The 20108-nt window shown below is 38.7% G+C and overlaps 1 protein-coding gene across 1 annotated transcript in view; it reads left to right on the top strand.

The window, feature by feature from the left end:
- EPHA4 (EPH receptor A4) overlaps positions 1 to 20108 on the top strand; it is a 135038-nt gene that overhangs the window by 80184 nt on the left and 34746 nt on the right. Inside the window, 2 exon segments of the mRNA XM_045575716.1 lie at positions 18361 to 18485; positions 19542 to 19701. Of these exon segments, the coding sequence (XP_045431672.1) occupies positions 18361 to 18485; positions 19542 to 19701 (285 nt within the window).

The raw sequence follows: 20108 nt of genomic DNA, 5'->3' as shown, positions 1-20108 counted from the left end.
GCAGCACCGCAAAGAGTAGATGTTTGTTGGTTAACACATTTATTTACAGTAATAACAATCAGCGAACTCTGTCAAGGAGTGAGAAATTGAATGTAACCAAAATAATGAGTAAAGAAAAGAAAATAACTAAGTACAAGAGGCATACTGTCTTCTATTGCTCAACTGGTACATTCCCATTCTCTCCTTCTCTGCCACCTTTTAATTAGACCTATTATGTTATTTGAGTGATATAATGGAGAACAGTGGGAATTCTCATCCCTACTGGGTATAATTGCTACCTGCCTTCCAGATAGTAACAAGAAAGCTTCAAGGAGATGGTGGGAGAAAAGGAAGCATCTTAGAGCAACCAGTTAGGTAGGTAATGTGCTTTAGGCATGGTGGCTCCGGGTAGGGGGGGACTATTGTGCAATTATGCCTAAGGGTAGAAAGAAACATGAAAGATGCCAGGAAGTCCAGTTTGGCCTGATTTGAAAGGCATTGGAGCACCAAGTCAGACCGTAATGGTTCTGGTGTGAGGGACAGTGCTTGTATGGGCCTAGAGTGTGGTTTGAGATCACAACAAACAGAAAGAGACCCTCCTGGTGATCTTGAGAATGGAAATGGGATATTAAACCCAAATGAGCTGTGGTCAGGACCGAGGCTTTTCTGTAAGCTTGAAAAGGAAAGGTGTGTGTGTTGGGGGGAAGCTCTGTTGATATTTTTGAGGCACAAATCTCCAGTTTCTGTTAGTGCCCTAGAGTGGGGTTGGCAAACTATGGCCCAGAGGCCAAATCTTGAGCCTCTACCTGGTATTGTGCAACTCACTAAGAATTGTCTATTTCCAACATGTTGAAAATAATCAAAGGCAGAGTAACATTTTGTGACATTTTGCAATTATATAAAATTGAAATTTTATATAATTCAATATAAAGTTTTATTGGAACAAAGCCCACTAACTTGTGTTGTTTTAGGCTGTTTTACAGGACAACCACAGACTTGAGTAACTTAAAGACAGTGAGTGGCCTTCACAAAGAACATACAGGGTGGGGCAAAAGTGGGTTTACAGCTGATAATACAGAAAATAATACAATAATCAATAGCTAATGATACAATAATAAACACTGTGTTTTACCTACTCACAACTGTAAGCCTACTTTTGCCACACCCTGTATTAACCATTTCACTCTTCATAGAAGAAGTTTGCTGGCCCCTGCTCTGGAATACTAAACAAGAAAAAGGAACAGTGAGAAAGGAGATTGAAAAGATAGTGATGCCCTTGCTGGTGTGACTCAGTTGGTTGGGTGTCATTCCCTGCACGAAAAGGTTACCTATTTGATTCCTGGTCGGGCACATGCCCAGCTTTGCAAGCTCCATCGTGTGTGTGTGTGTGTGTGTGTGTGTGTGTGTGTGTGTGGGTGTGTGGGTGTGTGGGAGGTATTAAGGAGGCAGTTGATTGATATTCTCTCTCTTGCACATCTCTCTCTCTCTCTCTCTCTCTCTCTCTCTCTCTCTCTCTCTCTCTCTCTCTCTCTCTCTCCCTCCCTCTCTCTCTCTCTCCTTTCTTCTCCCTAAAAATAAATAAAATATTTCCCCTCCTCCTCCTCCTCCTCCTTCTTCTTCTTCAAGAAAAGATGGTGAAATGTTGTTATATGTTGGTACCAGCTCAGCAAAGGATATGGTGGACCAACATTTAGCTTAATCTCACAGTTGAAACAGTTTTGATATTTGGCAAGACCTCTTCTGTTTTAAAAGCTTTGAAAATATGAACAGGATTTCACAAAAATAATTAGGTTTTCAATATGCCTTTGCTTTCTTGTACTGCACATCTTCTCCCAGTGATGCTTGCGTTAAGTGCACTCTGTAGAACATGCTTATATCCTCAGGAGGCAGTGTTCTGGTTCTCTTGAAAATGTGCATTCTTGGCACTCACTGTTGATGGTTCCTACATGTTGGCAGCAATTTTCTTTTTAAGTAATGATATGTGCTGCTCTTTCCCATGTCTCCTCACCAAGATGATTCCTGGTGTGCCTTTGATCTCAAGTGAATTATGTTATATTTTCTTCCAAGAAATTTAAAGGCAAAACACATGATGAAACTAGTGAAATCTGTAAGTCAGAAATCTTTCCAAAGACATTTTAAAATCTTTCAAATAAATCATACAGCAATTGCATTGAGAAGGTTTGTTGAAAAGTTGTTTGCACATCATCAGGACAGCTGGCTCTCCAACAATACAGGTTTCAACTGCATGGGTCCACTTATTTGAGGGTTTTTGTTTTTGTTTTTTCAGTAAATACTGTAGAGATATTTTCTCTTTTTTATGATGTTCTTAATAACATTTTATTTTTTCTAGCTTACTATACTGTAAGAATATAGTATTTAATAGGAATAACATATAAATTTATGTTAATCGACTATTTATGCTATTGATAAGACTTCCAATAAATAGTAGACTCTTAGATACTTTTGAGAAGTCAAAAGTTACACCTGGATTTTTTATTGCAGGGGAGAGCTCAGTGCCCTCTAAGCTCTCCCACATTGTTCAAGGGTCAACTGTAGTTAGTATGTCCTTGTTGGGACAAGTCTCTAAAGTAGAAGCTGATGAGAAAATCCTTTCTGTGCCTGAATAAACACACAATGGCTTCAGAGAAGCCAGCCTGAGGATGTTCCCATCGAAAACTCTGATCCAGCCAAGGGCTCCTCATGTTGTTCACCACGCCTAGGAAATGTACATTTTAAAAACATGTTCATTTTTTAAAGAGAAATAGTCTCTTGATTCTAACTTTATACATAAACCAATTTTATGTTCATGGAATATTGTTACTAACCCCTCATTGTTTTGCAGGCTCATTCATTATGAAAATAATTAAGACTACTATAAACCTGTTCAAATACAATGATACAGGCTTCTGGTGTGTGGCACCAGGATTTGTGAATTTGTATTCAGGGTGGGTATCACACATCCTGGTAAGGAGAAATAAATCAAAGCCTTCCAAAAGAACCTACTAAATTATCCAGCTTCAAGGTTGACTGAGCAGCATAGACAAATGTCTATAGAATCTAGTGGTAATTATTGCATATGAATAAAAAATGGGTTGCATTTCTTTTTAAGATGAGAATATTTCACTGTAGAAAAATGAAAGTTGTATTTATACACCCAGGACTGAGAACACTATTTTTCCTGACTTCTTCTCCTTCCCTCCCACAGAAATATGCACACAGGTTCATTTGTGAGAAGAAAAAATCCATTCAACAGCATTCACTCTAAACACTTGACAGTCTAATTCTTATTTGCGTTTTATTTCTGAGTTGTGCTTGTTACTTTGAATGCTGCTGCCAACTTTTACACCCTCTGAGGAAGCCATCAAGGGATTTTAAGAAAGCAGTGCCCAACTGAGATGAGAAATGAACAGGGCAGGGCGAGCAAAGATTGTAGATGGGCTTCTGAATTGTCTAGCTGTCGCTCCAACTGGCTAAATTAATTACTGTCTCCTCAGAGGAGTCAGAGGAGACTCTGGACTCCAGTTCACAATGGAGCATCAATAAAAAGATCCAGAGAAACTTTATCAAAGCTTCTATTAACCCCCTACTGATGTCTTTAAAGAGTTTTTTCCTTGAAACACCAGGAAAACCAAGAGCAATGCTGCAGGACTAATCCTGCCTTGAGAGATCTGAAATCTACAGGAACTAATTAATATTCTTGTCCATGTCATCCTAACAGAGCTTTCTCAGAATTTCAGCGTTCATGTGCTGTTTTCATGTGGGTTGCCCAATAAAGGAGCATCTCACATATTGTATTTAGGTAAATACTTGTGTGTGCTTTTTGTTTTGTTTTGTTTTGTTTTTTAGGTTTTACATTTTAATCTGTCAAAATAAGTAAAGTTTAGCTCTATCCATCAGCATGTAAAATATCTCTTTTTAAATGTCTTTCCCCAGTGTCTACATTTTGCCCCAACACACACACACACACACACACACCCCTACACACCCCGTTTTCATGACTGTCTTTGTCAGAAGAATGAAGTTTTCATAGGCTGTCTCAAAACTGAAATAACAGAAAAAAGAGAGACGATGACAAACAGTGTGGTCTCATGCCTGGTGAACATGGTGGCTTTCATTGGGAAATGTTACTAATGATTTGGTCCCACACATAGAGGTCCAGAATGCTGGACAGTCAGCAAAATGTCCGCCGATCACTGAAGAACCACATCTTGTATTCAATTCCTTCTTTCTCTATTCTGATAAATGGGTCAGTCGGCCATAATGAGCTTTACTGTGGCATTCCTGAAGGATCTTCTGTTATTGTTGTTATGACAGAGCACAAGGACTTCTTTCTAAAACACAATCTATTTAAATTATCTTTGGGTGAAGTGGCAGTGATTTGAAATATTTGCTCTGTTTTGCTATCACTCTTGGAAGGAGAGGGAGGCAGAAGAAGAGGAAGGGTGGATTGCTTCCTTTTACCTGGCATCTTCCAAATAATCATCTGTGTACATGAGTTTCTCAGGCAGTTTGGTCCTCACTGTCAAAAAGGTTGTGGATAGGGTATTAAAAACATCTTATCTAGGAAACTTTTGTCAGTGACCAGTGCATATAAAGAAGACTTACATATGTCACTTCAGCTTCTCAGTGGGTGCTAAATTAGGGACCTGCCACCAGCAGGCTCATTGTGCATAACAAGCTTGGACAAGGTCCATCCATTAGAACAAACTCTGAAAGGGGCAAGATCACAATGACTCCCTGGAGAGTTAATATTGTCTAGATAACATACTGCAAACTGTAAATCTGCCTCCTGAATCAACCCTATTTTTTTTTAAAGCATAATAAGTGTTTATTTTGAGCATAGTAAGTGTGAAGGTAGATGAGCACAGAGCTTCCTCCATGTTACTTTATCAATGCCAGGATCACAACATACAAACAATCACTGATTTTGAATTTGCAACAGACTGAGAGCTTAATCAAGTCTTCCTTCCACTCTCCAAGATAATCAGGGACTTTTTAAAATCCGCTCATTGCAGAAAACCCTAAGAGTTGCTGGTGGAGCCCCTCCTTGTGTGGGATTCCCCTGAGTCATGTCCTGGTCCAGGTGGAGAGTATGATTTTAGGAAACTTCTAGGAAGATGCTTTTGGAGGCTTGGGGATTCTTGGAGCTTACATCATTTCATTTCTCCCCATTTAAAATAGGAGCAGAATTGTGATTACAATATGTAATTGGGATTCTTGTTTCTTTGTTTGACATTGAAAGCAAGTAATCGAATAGAGCCAAATATCTCCCTTGTGAAAAGTGAGAGTATCTTTTTCTAACCAGGAACGCTGGCCATAGAATTTTAAAAACACACATTGAGTCTGTTTCTATTTTACTTTTTAGATAGAGAGCAAGCAGACAACTCTGGTGAGGGGTAAGGGAGAATTGGCAGGTGGAGCGATTGAGCAAAAAGAAATAAAAAAGAGAAAGAATTCATGGACACCCAAACAGTGTGGCGACTGCAGGAATGGGGGTGGATGGAGGTGGATAGGATATATGGGGAGAATAAATGGTGTTGGGGGGAAAAAATAAACACACATTATTTTCACAGACCTTATTGTAGACACCAATGCTGAGTAGTCAGCTTATTCATGTGTGGCTCTAAGAGGCTGATAATATGGTTAAGGAATCTTTATGCAATAAAAAGTGTACTGCTTAGGAAGAAAGATAGATGCGAAGACCTCTAAATCTAATTGTTAATTATTCAAGGGTATAACTTTATTTGTACATATTCTTTGGGTGGTGGCTTTTTCTCCTTCTCCCCACCTCTTTTTGTTTCAGAACATTAACTGAATCCTTTAAAAAAAAACAAAAAAAAAAAACCTGCCCATTGTGTGCTGAAGCCCTTCTCCAATGTCCTTCTTGGAGATCATACTAGGGGGTTATTTCTAAGTGAAATGTTGTCCTAATGATGTTCTTCCAGTATTTACAGATTGGCTCCTGGGTGGAGCCAATAATACTGAGTTTCACTCTTCATCAAGTTGTGTTAAAGAAAGGCCCCAGTGAGATGCTGTGAACCTTCTAGTTAAAAAAAAAAAAAAAAAAAAAAAAAAAAGTTTTTTTTTTTTTTTTTTTACAAGTCCTAAAAAGTTATCACTTTCCTAATACATTATTTGTTATTCTTCAGGACTATGAAAGTCATCTTGAATTCTCAAGCACAAATCCAGTTGGAGACATCTATTGGCCTTAATACTATTTTAAAATTTAATAGCTCTGGTGTTTCAGCCTTGGTCTCATAATGCCTGTAGGAGTTTAAACTATCTGGCACATACAGTTTACGTATCTGGCTGATACCCCAAAATTTTAAAAAAATTAATCCTATGGTTGCAGATTCCCAAGCTTAAAATCCCTTCTCATAAATTATGCTCCTTCTCCTAACCTCTGTCATAGCTTTTAAGAGAATTGCCAAAAAGATAGAGTTTCAAATAGGAGACTTGCAAGAGTATCATTTCATGGCCACATTTTTGAGAGCATAGCATGTGGTGACCATTTGTATATGAAACATTTTCAAAATGTACTGGTTGTAATTTAACCCAAAGGTCTCTGAATCTCTTCTCTCCACTTACAAGTCACTTCTTTGTGCTTATCTACATAGCAAGCCAGAAACTGGACAGGAAATAATTGGCTACAAATAAAACGAAGGCTTCCTTAGGTAGTACTAAAAACCAGCTTCTCAACATTCTATGGTTCCTGGATATTGTCCCCTAAATATTTTGATACCTTGTGTTCAGAACTTTCAAAGACTTCTATGCACTGAAACCAAATGGATTAAAATGGAGAGTCTTAATTCTTTACTAGAATGGCTTCTTCTCTGTCTCTGTCTCTATCTCTATCTCTATCTCTATCTCTATCTCTATCTCTATCTCTATCTCTATCTCTATCATTATCTCTCTCTTTCTATCTCTTTATCTCTCTCATCTCTCCCACTTGCAACATTCTATTTAACATCCATGGCCATCACTTCTCAGCATTTAGCCTTTGTTCTTTAAGCCAAACAACATTTGAATTGGGAAAAATTATGAGTATAAAACACATAGATTTGCAACTAAAATTATATTGGAATGTTCCCTCTGCCTATCTCACCCTGTGGGTGATCATCTGCAGCCTATAATTTTATGCTCTTTAGTCTTTGTCAGACATTTTTTTATTTCTACCCCCCCCTTCTGTCTATGCATTTCAAAATGAAATTAAAAACAAACAAACAAACAAGCAAACATGAATTACTAAAACATAATTTCAGAGATAAAAATGTCACCAGCTGATGAAAATGCTTACAAGTTAAGGAGCTTAGATGATCAATTTACGGATACCACAACTTTTTTTTTTTTTTTAGCCACTGATGTGGTCCTTTTAATCAAAATAGGTATCCTGTTCCAACTGTATATATGATGGGAAATTGGATGGCTCAGGAGATGACTAATGGGACTCTGAACCTTTCTGTCTTTAGGTCACCTCCTTGAATCTGGACTCCATCATAAGTGGTCCAAGGCCCGTCCATCTGGCAGCCATTGAGTGCCTATGGTAATGGACTTGGTCTTGGTCCAGGTCTTAGTCGACAGGTGTTCACATCATAAGTGACACTAATTGACTTCCTAGTCTTTCAACTTAGAAGACGACAGTGGACCATCACTGTGTCAGTGAGGGAAGGGGTTATTCATGATATACTCAGAATCCATTGAAAGCCAAAGAACTCATCACCTTGAGCTGGCACCAACCTGGCACCTTGCAAATATTGTACTTGTCTCTCAGAGGTTCCATTAGCCTCATAAATAGAATAAAAAAAACTGAAATCTAATTTCAAAAGACTTTCAATAACTTGGAATGGCTAATGCTGCTTTTCTGAGGTTACATAAGCATCGTAGATTGAGGCTTTTCATTTTATGTTATAGTGATTAGATGCCTTCTATGAAAACTATATGTAAGGGATGGGGGAAGAAAATTGGATTCTGGCTTCTATGATAATATCAGTCAGCTATCTGCTTTTATTTTTTAATTTTTTTTCTTTGTTTTGGGGTTGGTTATGAGTGATATGCTCTTCGATGAAGAATTTAATAAGGCTATTTTCAATGCCCTTGTAAAATAGCGACCAATGTGAAAATCTAACTTTGAGACTCTTATTAACATGAATTTCAAAGCATGGAATTCAAGGAACTTTGGTTGTTCCAGGTCTGTGAATCTAGAGTAAGTTGCCATTTATTCACTCTCACTTGGGGACATGACCAGAGGGTGACTTGCTTGCCTTGGAGGAGATTTTTGGTAGTATATTATTAGTATTGGTAATATTTTGCCCCCTCAAGTTTACTATGGTTATTTAATGGCATCTTATAAAACTACACAAATGATTCGGGTGTCCCTGTAGCAAGTGGCAAAATCACACTTGACTGAGTTATCACAGTTAAGAAGTCAAGATGACAACAGCCACGTTGGAGATATTTATTGAAGGAGATAGGCTCTTTTAGTGGCATGATCAATGTCTCACCTCTTCCCGAAAGGCTTTTTCAGGGGTAGGAAATTGTAATGAACAAGGTTTTTTATTGGTCCATTCTGGAGCAGGCTTTTAAGCATTTCTGCCTGTAAATGAAGCAACCTGAGTGTGGAAAGTAAAAGGCAAGAGATTTACTGGGTGCATCTATCATCCTGGCTTTTAGTGCATGTGATTAATACCTCTTTAATTGGGGGCTGATCTAGACGCTTTGGGTGTTAGAAAGCTAAATGTTACCGCATTGTCTCACGGTTCCTCACGCAGCAGGACGATTAGCAGCTGTCTGAGTAACAAAGAGAACCTGAAGCCCACAGCACAGCTTTTATTTTTTCAGATTTGGAATGCCTGAAGCTCTCCAGTGGAGTCCACAGATAGAGGAACAGAAGCCTTAATTCCCAGCCGCTAATCCTTTTCCTCTCTCTGCTGTATTTCTGCTAAAGAGAACCTTTCCTTTACACCAAACTTACTCTAGATTATTTTGCAGGGCATTGTTGATCATGGAGGGGCTTACTTTGCCCATATATCTTCATCTACCAAATAATTTCAATTAAGAGTCTATGCTAGGTAGGTTTCAGCATACTGAGGTATATTGAGAAGATTCCTCTTCCTATGTTTATTTCATTTTTCTGTTGTTGCTGGCTTTGCTCCATCCATTTTCTTATCTTAAAGCACTTGTCTTTCTCAGGCTAATTCTTATAAATTGCCTTCCAGTGGAAAGACTTGTTTTCCTGTTTGCTTGGAACCGGCATTCTTATTTAACAGGAAATACACACTGGGTCCTGCCATGTTTCTGTTGGCAAGTGCTGGGCTCTCCTTGTTAGAACCTGCCAACAAATTTCTTAGCAAGCAAGTAGAAAGTAAAACAAGCAGCTCTCAGACAAAACAGAAGACACACTTGAACTGCATCAGAGACACTTGGGTGCTTCCTAAGTCATTCCCAGTTCATTCCCGGGGGGGCGTGGATCTTGGTTTTTAGATGGACTGTCACTCACTTGTAATTCTACAAGTAATGATATGGCTGTACATGCAGTAATGCTAGTTCAAGATAGTAGCTATTTAAAAAAATAAAACAATTCTTTAAGGAATTTTCTTTACTACAGAGAGCAAGGGTTACTATATGGCTCAGGTATCAAGCATAGTGATTATATAGTCCTGTCCCCGTGCCCCTCCTCGCCAGCCTTAATTTACAAAAAACCTGAATCATTCATGATTCCTTTAGATTTATACCTATGGTGTTAACTAAAGGTTTTGTCTTTCTAAAGTAACTTGAATACTTCACCTTTAGTATTCTTAGTTAATATTTGTATTTGTTTTTAATAGTTTTAGTGTGAAATACATACACATAGGAAAAATCAGGTTCATGTGTACAGTCAATAAATTATTGCAAGGCAAACTTCAGATCAAAGAATATAACATTGCTTACCTTTCATTGCTCCCTACTTTTTCTCTAACATCAAATACTCTTATTTTATTTTATAATTGAATTTTTCAGTTTTAGATGATTCCCTTTTTAGCTCTTTAGGTAAGTAGTTCTAATGTGAACAGTGATCATGTCTAATTTACCTCTAGGTTTCCAGCAACTAAGAATATATATAGATAGATCTGTACCCAACACATTATGGAATCAGATTGCTCTGTTACTGATGCTGCTGTTGATGTCTTGGGAGAATAAGCCCTTTAACACTGAAGTCTCTAACTTCTTACCAGTGAGAGGGGAGACTAAAAGAGTAGAGGCTTTTTATAGATTAGTGGTTGAAAATGTGGGTTCTAGGACCTGACTTTTGAATTCACCATTTATAAGCTGTAATTTGGGACAAATTATACAAACTTTCTATACTTTATTCTCCTAATCTATAAAATGGAAATAATAATAGTATCTGCCTCATACTTTTTTGTGTGAGGATTATATAGATTAATCCATGCAAGGTATTTACCACAATGCTTGGCATGCAGTAATTACTCAGTAAGTGCTAATTCAGTATGTGTGTTAACACAGACATGTGATATATGGAAGGAGGATCATATGCTTTTCAGTCAAGCAGACTTGAATTTAAAACTGAAATTCTATAGCTTTGATTCAATTATTTAATTTCTCTGAATTTCCAGGTATGAAATCAAACATGATAATTATAACTACTTCAGAGAGAGGCTCCCACTGTGATAGCTGTTTTCGCCAGCTGAGAACCCAGCTTCTGGCTGAGCGGCGCTACTTCTGTGGGAGCACACTGACCACCGGGGGTAGCTCCTATGTTGAGCGTCTGCCCCTTGGTGGTCAGTGCGCATCATAGAGACCGGTCGTTCCCGTCCTTCTGCCATAAAGGTCGCTTAGGCTTTTATTATATAGATGTGGTTAATATTTCTCTATAAAGGATTGATCTGAAACTATTTGCCACCCAATTCTCAGGAAAAATAAGTAGAGTGTCATTTAAGTGATTTATAGTCTTACTCTTGAATCACTTAATTAAAGCATTCTTAGTGTTCCAAAATCAGATTCCAATGGTCATTGGGAACATGGATCTGTTGTATCCTTCAGTAAGTGTTACTGTGGCCTGCTTTTATTATACTATTTGTTTAAAATAGACTGTATGGCCGAAACCGGTTTGGCTCAGTGGTAGAGTGTTGGTTTGCAGACTGAAAGGTCCCAGGTTCAATTCCGGTCAAAGGCATGTACATTGGTTGCGGGAACATTCTCGGTGGGGGGTGTGCAGGAGGCGGCTGGTCGATGTTTCTCTCTCATCGACATTTCTAGCTCTCTATCCCTCTCCCTTCCTCTCTGTAAAAAATCAATAAAATATATTTAAAAAATAAAAATAAAAAATAAAATAGAATGTATGTATTGACCTTGGATATCACTGTGTGGGGGGGAAAAAGCACCCATACACCTTTAGTATAAACTTAATTAATATTAATATTTCTGCATTTAAATATATTATACATTAACATTGTTTAATTCAGAGCCTTCTAAAAATTTCAACTGAGAATTTGGTTCTAGGTCTTTTGTTGAAGGAAAATGATTCCATATAAATCTTGCAACAATCAAGTTTTTCTATACATGCTGTTGATTGGTTGGTTGGTTTTAAAACCAATTTTAATTCTTGACTATGAGAAAATGTGCTTCATTGTTTATTAATGATACATCTGTTGGAAACTGTGGGTGCAAAGCTGAGCTTTTACAACATCAGTGACATATCCAAAGGAGGTGGATGGGGATTGAGTCATTGAATGCTTTTTACCTAAAAATAGCAGAGGGCTATTGAATGTACTGTAAAGTAGATCGTGTATATAGGAAAGTCCTCTGTACACTGGGGAGGACCACAAAATACTGCAGTGAAAAAAACTGACTCCCTGCTCTTTGGCACCATAAGTAGTGCAAAGCCCGGAGAAATCCTTCCCTCCCTTTGGTGGGATATGGAAGAAAGCAATTAATATTAGCACCCAGAATTCTTAGCATCTCTGTGACGGCAAAACCCTTCATCACAAGGATATCATTAGTGCTCTGAAGCATTTAATTTGGATGCTTGACAGAATTTTAAAATGCACAAACCTTTGATAAAGAGCAAATCCGAGCTGTGGCGTTGAAATGAGAAAGAAAGGGGGAACAAAAACCACTGTAAGCTCCGAGTAATTAAATTTAAATATGCTATTTGCATTAAGCAGGGAGAAGTATAAACTGCTGGCTTATTTTTCTTATCAGTGGAAGACCCCTCTAATAAACACCATCTTTTTAAATTCAGGTCCCAGAGAGAGGACATAACCCTGCTGTGGTTAAGAAGTCACCTTCCCTCAAACCTTGGCCATTGTGTCCAGCTGACATCCATGCTTTAGGTTTCTTGACTTCTATAAATGGCTTTTTCCACCTTCCTTGCCTACAGGCCAGAGACCTTTCTTTGCATCTCTTCCCTTCCTTCCTTATTCCCTGCACACACCTAATTTGAGCCAGTAGTGAAATGCAGTCTAATTGTTTCAGCGAATTCACCCCTCCCCAAGTGCCCCAAACAGTTGTGAATTCACTGCTTGCGATGCTGCCCCCACCCCCCAAAAAAATAGTTTTATAGCCCAGAAGTGGCAGTTTGAAGTGCCTCTGTTTGAAGTGCATCTGTCCTCCCTTTCTTTTCTCGGAATCTCTTTTCCTCTTCTCCGTTCCACTTGGGTGTCACAGGGACCAAACTGCTGCAGTAAAATGACTTGTAGGTGTTTAATGGCAAGTCATTGAGGAAGTGAATAAAAGAAAATTACAACATCCACACCAGGGGGGAGCAAGGAGAACTGCTGAGCTTTTTTAAGGGAAGAAAGTTAAATTTACCATTTTCTTAAAAGGAGCCACCTCTGTTTGACATCAAAGCATATCCTGTAATTCTTCCTTGGGAAACGTACCACTGTTAGAAAGTCATGATCCAGACCCTAATCTGTGCTGTTTCTGTTTATCGAAAGCACACACAGAGATAAAACCCGCATGCACCTTCTGTATGCATTGTGGTCTGCTCTCAAACCAAACGGAACCACAGGCACACGGCAAATGGGGATTCCATTTGGAAAGCCTCCTCTGTTTCTCAGGGATATGTTGAATTTTGAATACGGAATAGTCTGGGGAGTTTATCTTGGCATAGAAAGCTCAGATCATTTGACCTCCAAGCTTTCTTGAATTTCTTTCTTTTACGCAATTAGGTTTTGCTTCATCTTTAAAAATGATATTTTACTACCATTTTGTTTCCAGTAGGTGTGTAGAGACAGTCTGTTTCTCCAGCTTAATCTTGCTGCCCTTCCCCCTGACTGCAGAGGGCTCTTTACTCTATTACCTGACACTTCAACAATAATGTTCTTCTGGGTGTAATAGCTAATGGCTTCTCCTGGCAGCGACTGAGTTTATATTAGTGTATCTTTGGAGAAACTTCAGGGTCACAGAATTCTCAAACAAGGGATGCTTGTGGCTCTTTCTGGATTTAGGATTATGATTTGAGGATAGGGGAATCCCAACACCACTGCAACTTCACGGTTAGGAAGTCAAGAGAACTATTTGCACGTGCCCTCCAGATACAGAGAAGACATACTAAGTGGGTATCAACACTGCACTCAACCAAAAAGAGCAGTGTCTCAAAATGCTACCTCCAGATTCAGAGAAGACATACTAAGTGGGTATCAACACTGCACTCAACCAAAAAGAGCAGTGTCTCAAAATGCTACCTCAAAGTGCTATCAGCACTGCACTCAACCAAAAAGAGCAGTGTCTCAAAATGCTACAGGTGCAGTGAAGCAAGTTTTAAGGTAAACAAAGTTGTTTTAGGGATGACTTACTTCTGATACTTCCTGTCCACAAAGAATATTTTATATTTTTAGATTTAGTTCACTTTTATGCACTTGACAAATTTATTGAGCACCTACTATGTGCCAGACATAATCTTAGATAGTGGGAATGTAGAGATGAGCAAGGGCAAGCCCTCTCGGAATGGAAGGTACATTCGAACATCTGGAAGGAAAGAGGTTTTATAAATGGAAGAATTGAGGCAAGGACATTTGAGTGACTTGCCCAAGATGGCAACTAGTAAATATCAAACCTGGAATTTTACTCAAAATCCTTTAAACATTGATCTCTTGTTCCAAACAAATGAGTAAAAAATACTTTAAGTATATGGATCAGATATGTTTTCATCTGCAGCTTATTTCTTCTGTCCTAGGTGAGTGCTCTGCCCTCACAGCACCAGGGTGCTAGTGATTTCCTGAAAATTCTAGTTAAGTTTGCAGAAGTGCACCTCTGCTCAGCCCTCCTTTTTGCTTTTCTGCCAATTTGTCCCTGCGAATCTTGAGCATACCCCCCGCCCCAACCTTTTTTTAAACCTTCCATAGTTCTTTCTGCAAGCCACACTGCATTTCTCTCTATTCTGGTTTCTTGTCTCGGTCACTGTTTTCATTCAGCCAAGTATAGACATCTATGGGCTACTGGAAGTTCTGCTTCAAAACCTTGAAAATTAGGAGCTTACCTGAGTTAAATCATAAACATTTTTTAAAAAGCTCTCCTTCGGTAGTTCTTGTCTTTGATTTTTACCTTTATCATACAAAACCACAAATGGGGGAAAAAATGTGGATAAAAAGAGGGTCCCTTCAAATCCTCTTTTTATCCACATTCTCTCATGGTGATGAGGAGAAGAAAGAGGTGGGTGCTTTAGACATGTAATGTACCTGCTCAGCATCAAAGGAAAAGCAAAGAAGAAGCTGAGGACTGGTGTGACTATCCTTACTGAGAGAGAGATGCATCTTAGATTGAAAAGCATTTCTATTTACCCAGACTTCCTTCATAAAATAAATGTTTGCTATTAGGAAATTTGTGTGCTTGTGGACATAAACAGGCATTCTTGAATGGCTAGAATTTTGACATAACAAAAAAGGAACTGTCTCCTCTTGAGGCCTAGAACACGGGTCCTCTGAGTTGACATTAAAGAATGTCTTCTCTCTGAGGCTATGGTAAAAAAAAATTTCATCTGTAGTTTTGTTTTTTCTTTTTCAGTTAGGAAGAGTCTAAAAGATAAGATGGCACTTAATTTGATAAGAAAGATTGTACCTGATACCACTTTGCTTGCCTTTCCTCTTCTTTGCCCAGTTCCATTAGTGCTCCTTAAGTATGTGCTTAGTGGGCGAGTCGGTGCTGTGGATAAAGGTGTGTCTATAAGGTCTCAGAATGTAAATCAGAGAAATGAGCGGCAAGCAGGACCTCTCCTCTGCTTGGTCTTTTCATGTTAACCAAAATTCTTACTGTGAATTAGAAGTGCTCTGTTGAATTAAGGCATTTACTTGTCAAAGCCCCCACTGTATCACATATTTGGGATAAATGTTCAATCTCTTTTACTTTATATGCTGAATTGCCCTGTGTGAAAGTTTGTTAAAATCTCTCATTCTCTAGCTTATCTCTTTTGGCAAAGCATGGAGAGGCAAGAGTTGATAGTATTATTTAGTTGATAGTATTATTTTACTGAAATGTTATTTTCATTTTTATGGTTACTCACCATTATTGCAAGTGATAACAGTAATGGCATTTTTCCTTTCAAAGTAGTATAGTGTGTCAATTTAAGAAAAAATATGACTTAAATTATAGTACAAGATACAGAGGTTTGTGGCAGCAAGGAATTATATGGGTGACATGAGAAAACTAATTATTGAGAACCACTGGAGTAGGAAAATGCCATTGCCAAAGGCCTCTGCTAAGGAAGCAAGCCACAGGCAGTCATCACTAGTAGGGTGATGGCTTCCAGATGTAGAGTTGGAGGCTGCCTTAGAAACCTAGAAGGCAAGGCAAGGGGAGAGCCGTTATGTGGCTTATAATGTGGAGCATATCCCCGTTTTCTCTTCTCTCCAAAGAGGCAGTGTGGTGGGGCCCAGCTTTTGCCCAACTGGTGTTCTTCTATCAGAGAAGGTAAGAAGTACTCTTCCATGAGTATTGGGGCTGCCATATTATCCTCCAATACAGTGGCTTGTTTTGAAGTACGTTTCTCAGTAGGACCTGCTCAGGGATTGCTTTTGTCACCTGCCTGGTAAAAATGCTCTTCTGAAAAACATCTGTTCAGCAAGAACCTGGACTTCACAGTCACAGGACATAATCCTTTTTGTGAATTAGAGCTATTTATTCTACTTTCCTCTTTAACCCCATTTTCATCCATTTGTAGGACAGCGAGTCACCGGGCATACACTCTGTGCATATGAATTTTCCAAGTAGGGCTGCATTAGAAATAGTCTGTTGGTTAATGCGGTCACATTGTTAGCTCCCTGCCTGGAGTGTGTGGAGCGCCTCAGTTGAATTCATATTGTCTTCAAATGGGCACCAGGCACCGCTGCTCCAACTTCTGAAATGGAAATCAGACTCATCTCTCACATATAGCTGCTGAGTGATAGCCCAGCGAGAGGAACCATCTTAGTTAATCAGTGCACTCCAAGGGCTGCCAGGCAATTCTTTTCCGAGAAATCTGTTGATTATCGGGGTTTGACCCAGATCATTGCTGAGAGAAAGTTCATTTTGTAACTTTATGATTTTCTTCCCTCCTGCTTTCTTTCTAATGGCCCTGCTTTTCTATTTCGTTTTCCAATCCTGACCATCGGAGATTAAAGAGCCACTTTTTATGGAGTGTATGCTAAAGTGCTCTGTTAGGCAATATATTCATTACCTGGAGTGAAATGGCTTTTCACAGCCAGGCAGCCTTCTTAGCTTCCCTGCTAACTCTCTATTTAAGAAAGTCACTCCTTGGGTTTTGCTGGGCAATGGCTCTTTGTCAACTAGTAAAGAAAGAGAAAGAGCGTGTGTGTGTGTGTGTGTGTGTGTGTGTGTGTGTGTGTGTGTGTGTTGGGGAAGAGGAGCTTTAGTACAGCTAATGAGCACGTTTCCAATTTTCATTTTCTTCAGATGTTCAGTGGCTTCCATATGTCTGCTGGGTCCAATTGGGCATGAGTAACCTTGGGTTTGCCTTTGATGGAGGACATGTGAATCCACTGCATCTTTCACTAGAGTTTATGCCTGAGATCCAATCTGGAATTGCTTTGGAAGAGAAGGAGGGGGAAGAGGAGGAGGAGAAGCATAGTATATGTGTGACTGTCACCGCAACCTTAGCAGAGACACTGGGCTGTCAAATGACCATCTACCTCTGAGAGATGCTCCCTGCTGGACTGTGTCATCAATATACCTGTCGGATATGGTCAAGTGGGTTTGAAGCTAGTCCCTGTTCCCTTTTCAGTGAGAATTTATTTATTTATTTTTCTCAAGTTAGGGTTTGTGGTGTGTGTGTGTGTGAGAGAGAGAGAGAGGAGAGAGAGAGAGAGAGAGAGAGAGAGAGAGAGAGAGAGAGAGAGAGAGAGAGGAGAACATTAGAAAGACCCAATGCTATATTGTAGCTCCTCAGAGGCCATTTTGATGTTTTCACTATTTGGGAATAAAAAAGATTATACATTAAATTTAGGAAGACCCCCTAATCGCTGGTTCTACAGACCAGCTTCGTTAGATAAGGTTGCTGACTTCATGACTGTTTCCTCTGTTCCCTGAGATGGCACATTAGTACCAATGTCAGCCACAGTGGAACTTAACAGCTGGCTGGAGCTATGGCCCAACAGTGGAGAAGCAAGCATTAGTCTGATTGGTTTTATACATCTCAGATGTATCTTCCCACCCCTGACAACACACTGAGTGGAGGGCTGCTTTTGTGTCTTTCTCAGTGGAAAGGTAAGCTACTTACTCAGTAGGCAAAAACAATAGTTCAGCTCTCATTAAGTCGTTGCAGAATGCCACATATGTCCAGAGAGAACATCATTGCTTAATTCATGTTCTTCATTATTTGCATGGTTGTGTCCAAACTGGAAACTTTCACTGTAATTAAGCAATATTTTTATTTATATTGGAAAGTATGTAAATTGTTTGCCTGTGGCATTCCCCCCAGTTCCCTTGGAAGAGTTGCAAGTCCTCTTGCTGGTATAAAATTAAAGACCAGTAAGATGATACTGGAGTAGGAGATGCAGTTTCAGTGAGCTTAAAGGGAAATCTTCCAAAGGCTTTCAAAGGCTTCCAGAAAATCAGAAGCAGACAGCATTCTCTATACCTGCAGCCTTTTAAGAAGAATGGTTACAGGTGCTGTGGATATGACGTTGTAGGCCTGTGGACTACCAGGCTATTACTTCAGAGATTATTTTTCTAGGATAAACCATGCACAAAGGGATATTGGAGAAAACCATTAAAATGGAGTATGGTATACTTTTGTTCAGGGAAAGAGCAAAATGGGGTTTGGGAGGAAGACAAGACAATCCTTTATACTTTTCTTAAATAAAATGAAATTACTGACTGGTACCACTAACTTTTCCCCCCTGAAATAAACTGTTTTTTATTTTTATTTTCTTTTGTTTTTCTCAATAGCACCATCATCCATTGCTTTGGTCCAGGCTAAAGAAGTTACCAGATACAGTGTTGCCCTGGCTTGGCTAGAACCAGATCGGCCCAATGGAGTGATCTTAGAATATGAAGTCAAGTATTATGAGAAGGTATTACTTGAATGAGCAAAGTTCTGTCTTCCTTTTTTTCTTTTCTTTTCTTTTCCTTCTTCCCTTCTCCTTTTTTTTTTTTTTTTTTTTTTTTTTTTTGCATCTGGTTGTTGGCCAATTATAAATCCTGAAATACCAGTGAATCTCAAAGCCAAATGCATTTTGCTCATAATTAAATCAAGTTATGAATTTTATGTATTAAGTTGGTTATCTTCAAAAACAGAAAAAAATACATTGCATTCTAATGTAACTATAATGTTTTCTTTCTAATAATGGAAATCAAAACAGCTAGTTCTAATCTGTTACCTATCAGGAGAGTGACTTATGAAAGATGAAATGATGATCTGCTTAAGTAGATCACTGCTATTCAGAATCAAGGTGTGGCTTTTGGTGGCTTTTAATAGAAAATCAGGAAAGAAAAATTATATTCTTCTGCCTCTAATAAGTTATAGAAAGACATTATTTTTACAAATAACTTTTCTTCCTAAAGGACAAAATTCTGAAGAAAGCTATTTGCATTCAATGTTGTCTAGAAAAAATGAGCAATTGTCTTCTCTTTTTATAGATAATTATTTATTATCTTCCTTATTAAAAGCAGGAAAAGGGACAGGGTTGGAGTTTTTTGTTTGTTTGTTTGTTTGTTTTTTGTTGTTGTTGTTTTTTCATTGAAACCAGATTACAACATTTTTAACATTTTCTAGGCAGAAAAGTAGAAAAAGACAAGGGACTTTCTTACAGTTATTTCTGTTAAATTGCTGTGGGTGGCGTGAGAAAAGCCATCAATCATCACCTAATTATCTTTTCTAAAAAAGATCATGAGTAAAGATCTGAATGTGCTCAGTGTCAACAATGATCATACAACTCTACATTTCTTTCAACAGCTGGAAGCAACAATAGTACTTCTAACATTGAAGAGAATATAGTGTTTAGAGAGTTAATCAAACCCCGCTTTCTTTAAGATTCTGAGTAGATTGGCATGGCTCCTTTAATTTTGTGCCTAGATAAGTGGAGGATTTCTTTTGCCATCTTCCTCTATTTTATCTCTCCACAATGTAGGATCAGAATGAGCGAAGCTATCGCATTGTCCGGACCGCTGCCAGGAACACTGATATCAAAGGTCTGAATCCTCTGACTTCCTATGTTTTCCATGTCCGGGCCAGGACAGCAGCTGGCTATGGAGATTTCAGTGAGCCCCTGGAGGTCACAACCAACACAGGTAAGAAGTTCTGAGGTTCTTTTGACCATGCAGGGCAAATCCTATTACAGGGAAATCCAAGGTGCTGTGCATCCTTTTTGATTAGGCAAACATTTTGTTGCAATGAACAATGCCTATAACTTGGAAAACCTCATGCTATTTAGAGAAGAGCATTTTAAATAATATTATTTGGCCTGTTTTTTCATGTGATTGAGAAAAAAATCTCTTTTCTTCTGTTTGTTTTCAGCATACTGTAAACCATGAGAAATGAGATTGCTGAACCAAATGAGAGTTGCATAGCTAGGATATTTTCCTCCTGGGAAGACTGGAAAGGGGGCCATTTTTTCCCCTTTCCTATTTATTTCTAAGAATCTTTCTAAATCAAGTCAGACCATTTATATGTGTGTGTGTGTGTGTGTGTGTGTGTG

Source organism: Pipistrellus kuhlii, unplaced genomic scaffold, assembly GCF_014108245.1.
Source record: "Pipistrellus kuhlii isolate mPipKuh1 unplaced genomic scaffold, mPipKuh1.p scaffold_m20_p_7, whole genome shotgun sequence".
NCBI classification, from domain to species: domain Eukaryota; kingdom Metazoa; phylum Chordata; class Mammalia; order Chiroptera; family Vespertilionidae; genus Pipistrellus; species Pipistrellus kuhlii.
This window is presented reverse-complemented; position numbering and strand designations above follow the sequence as displayed.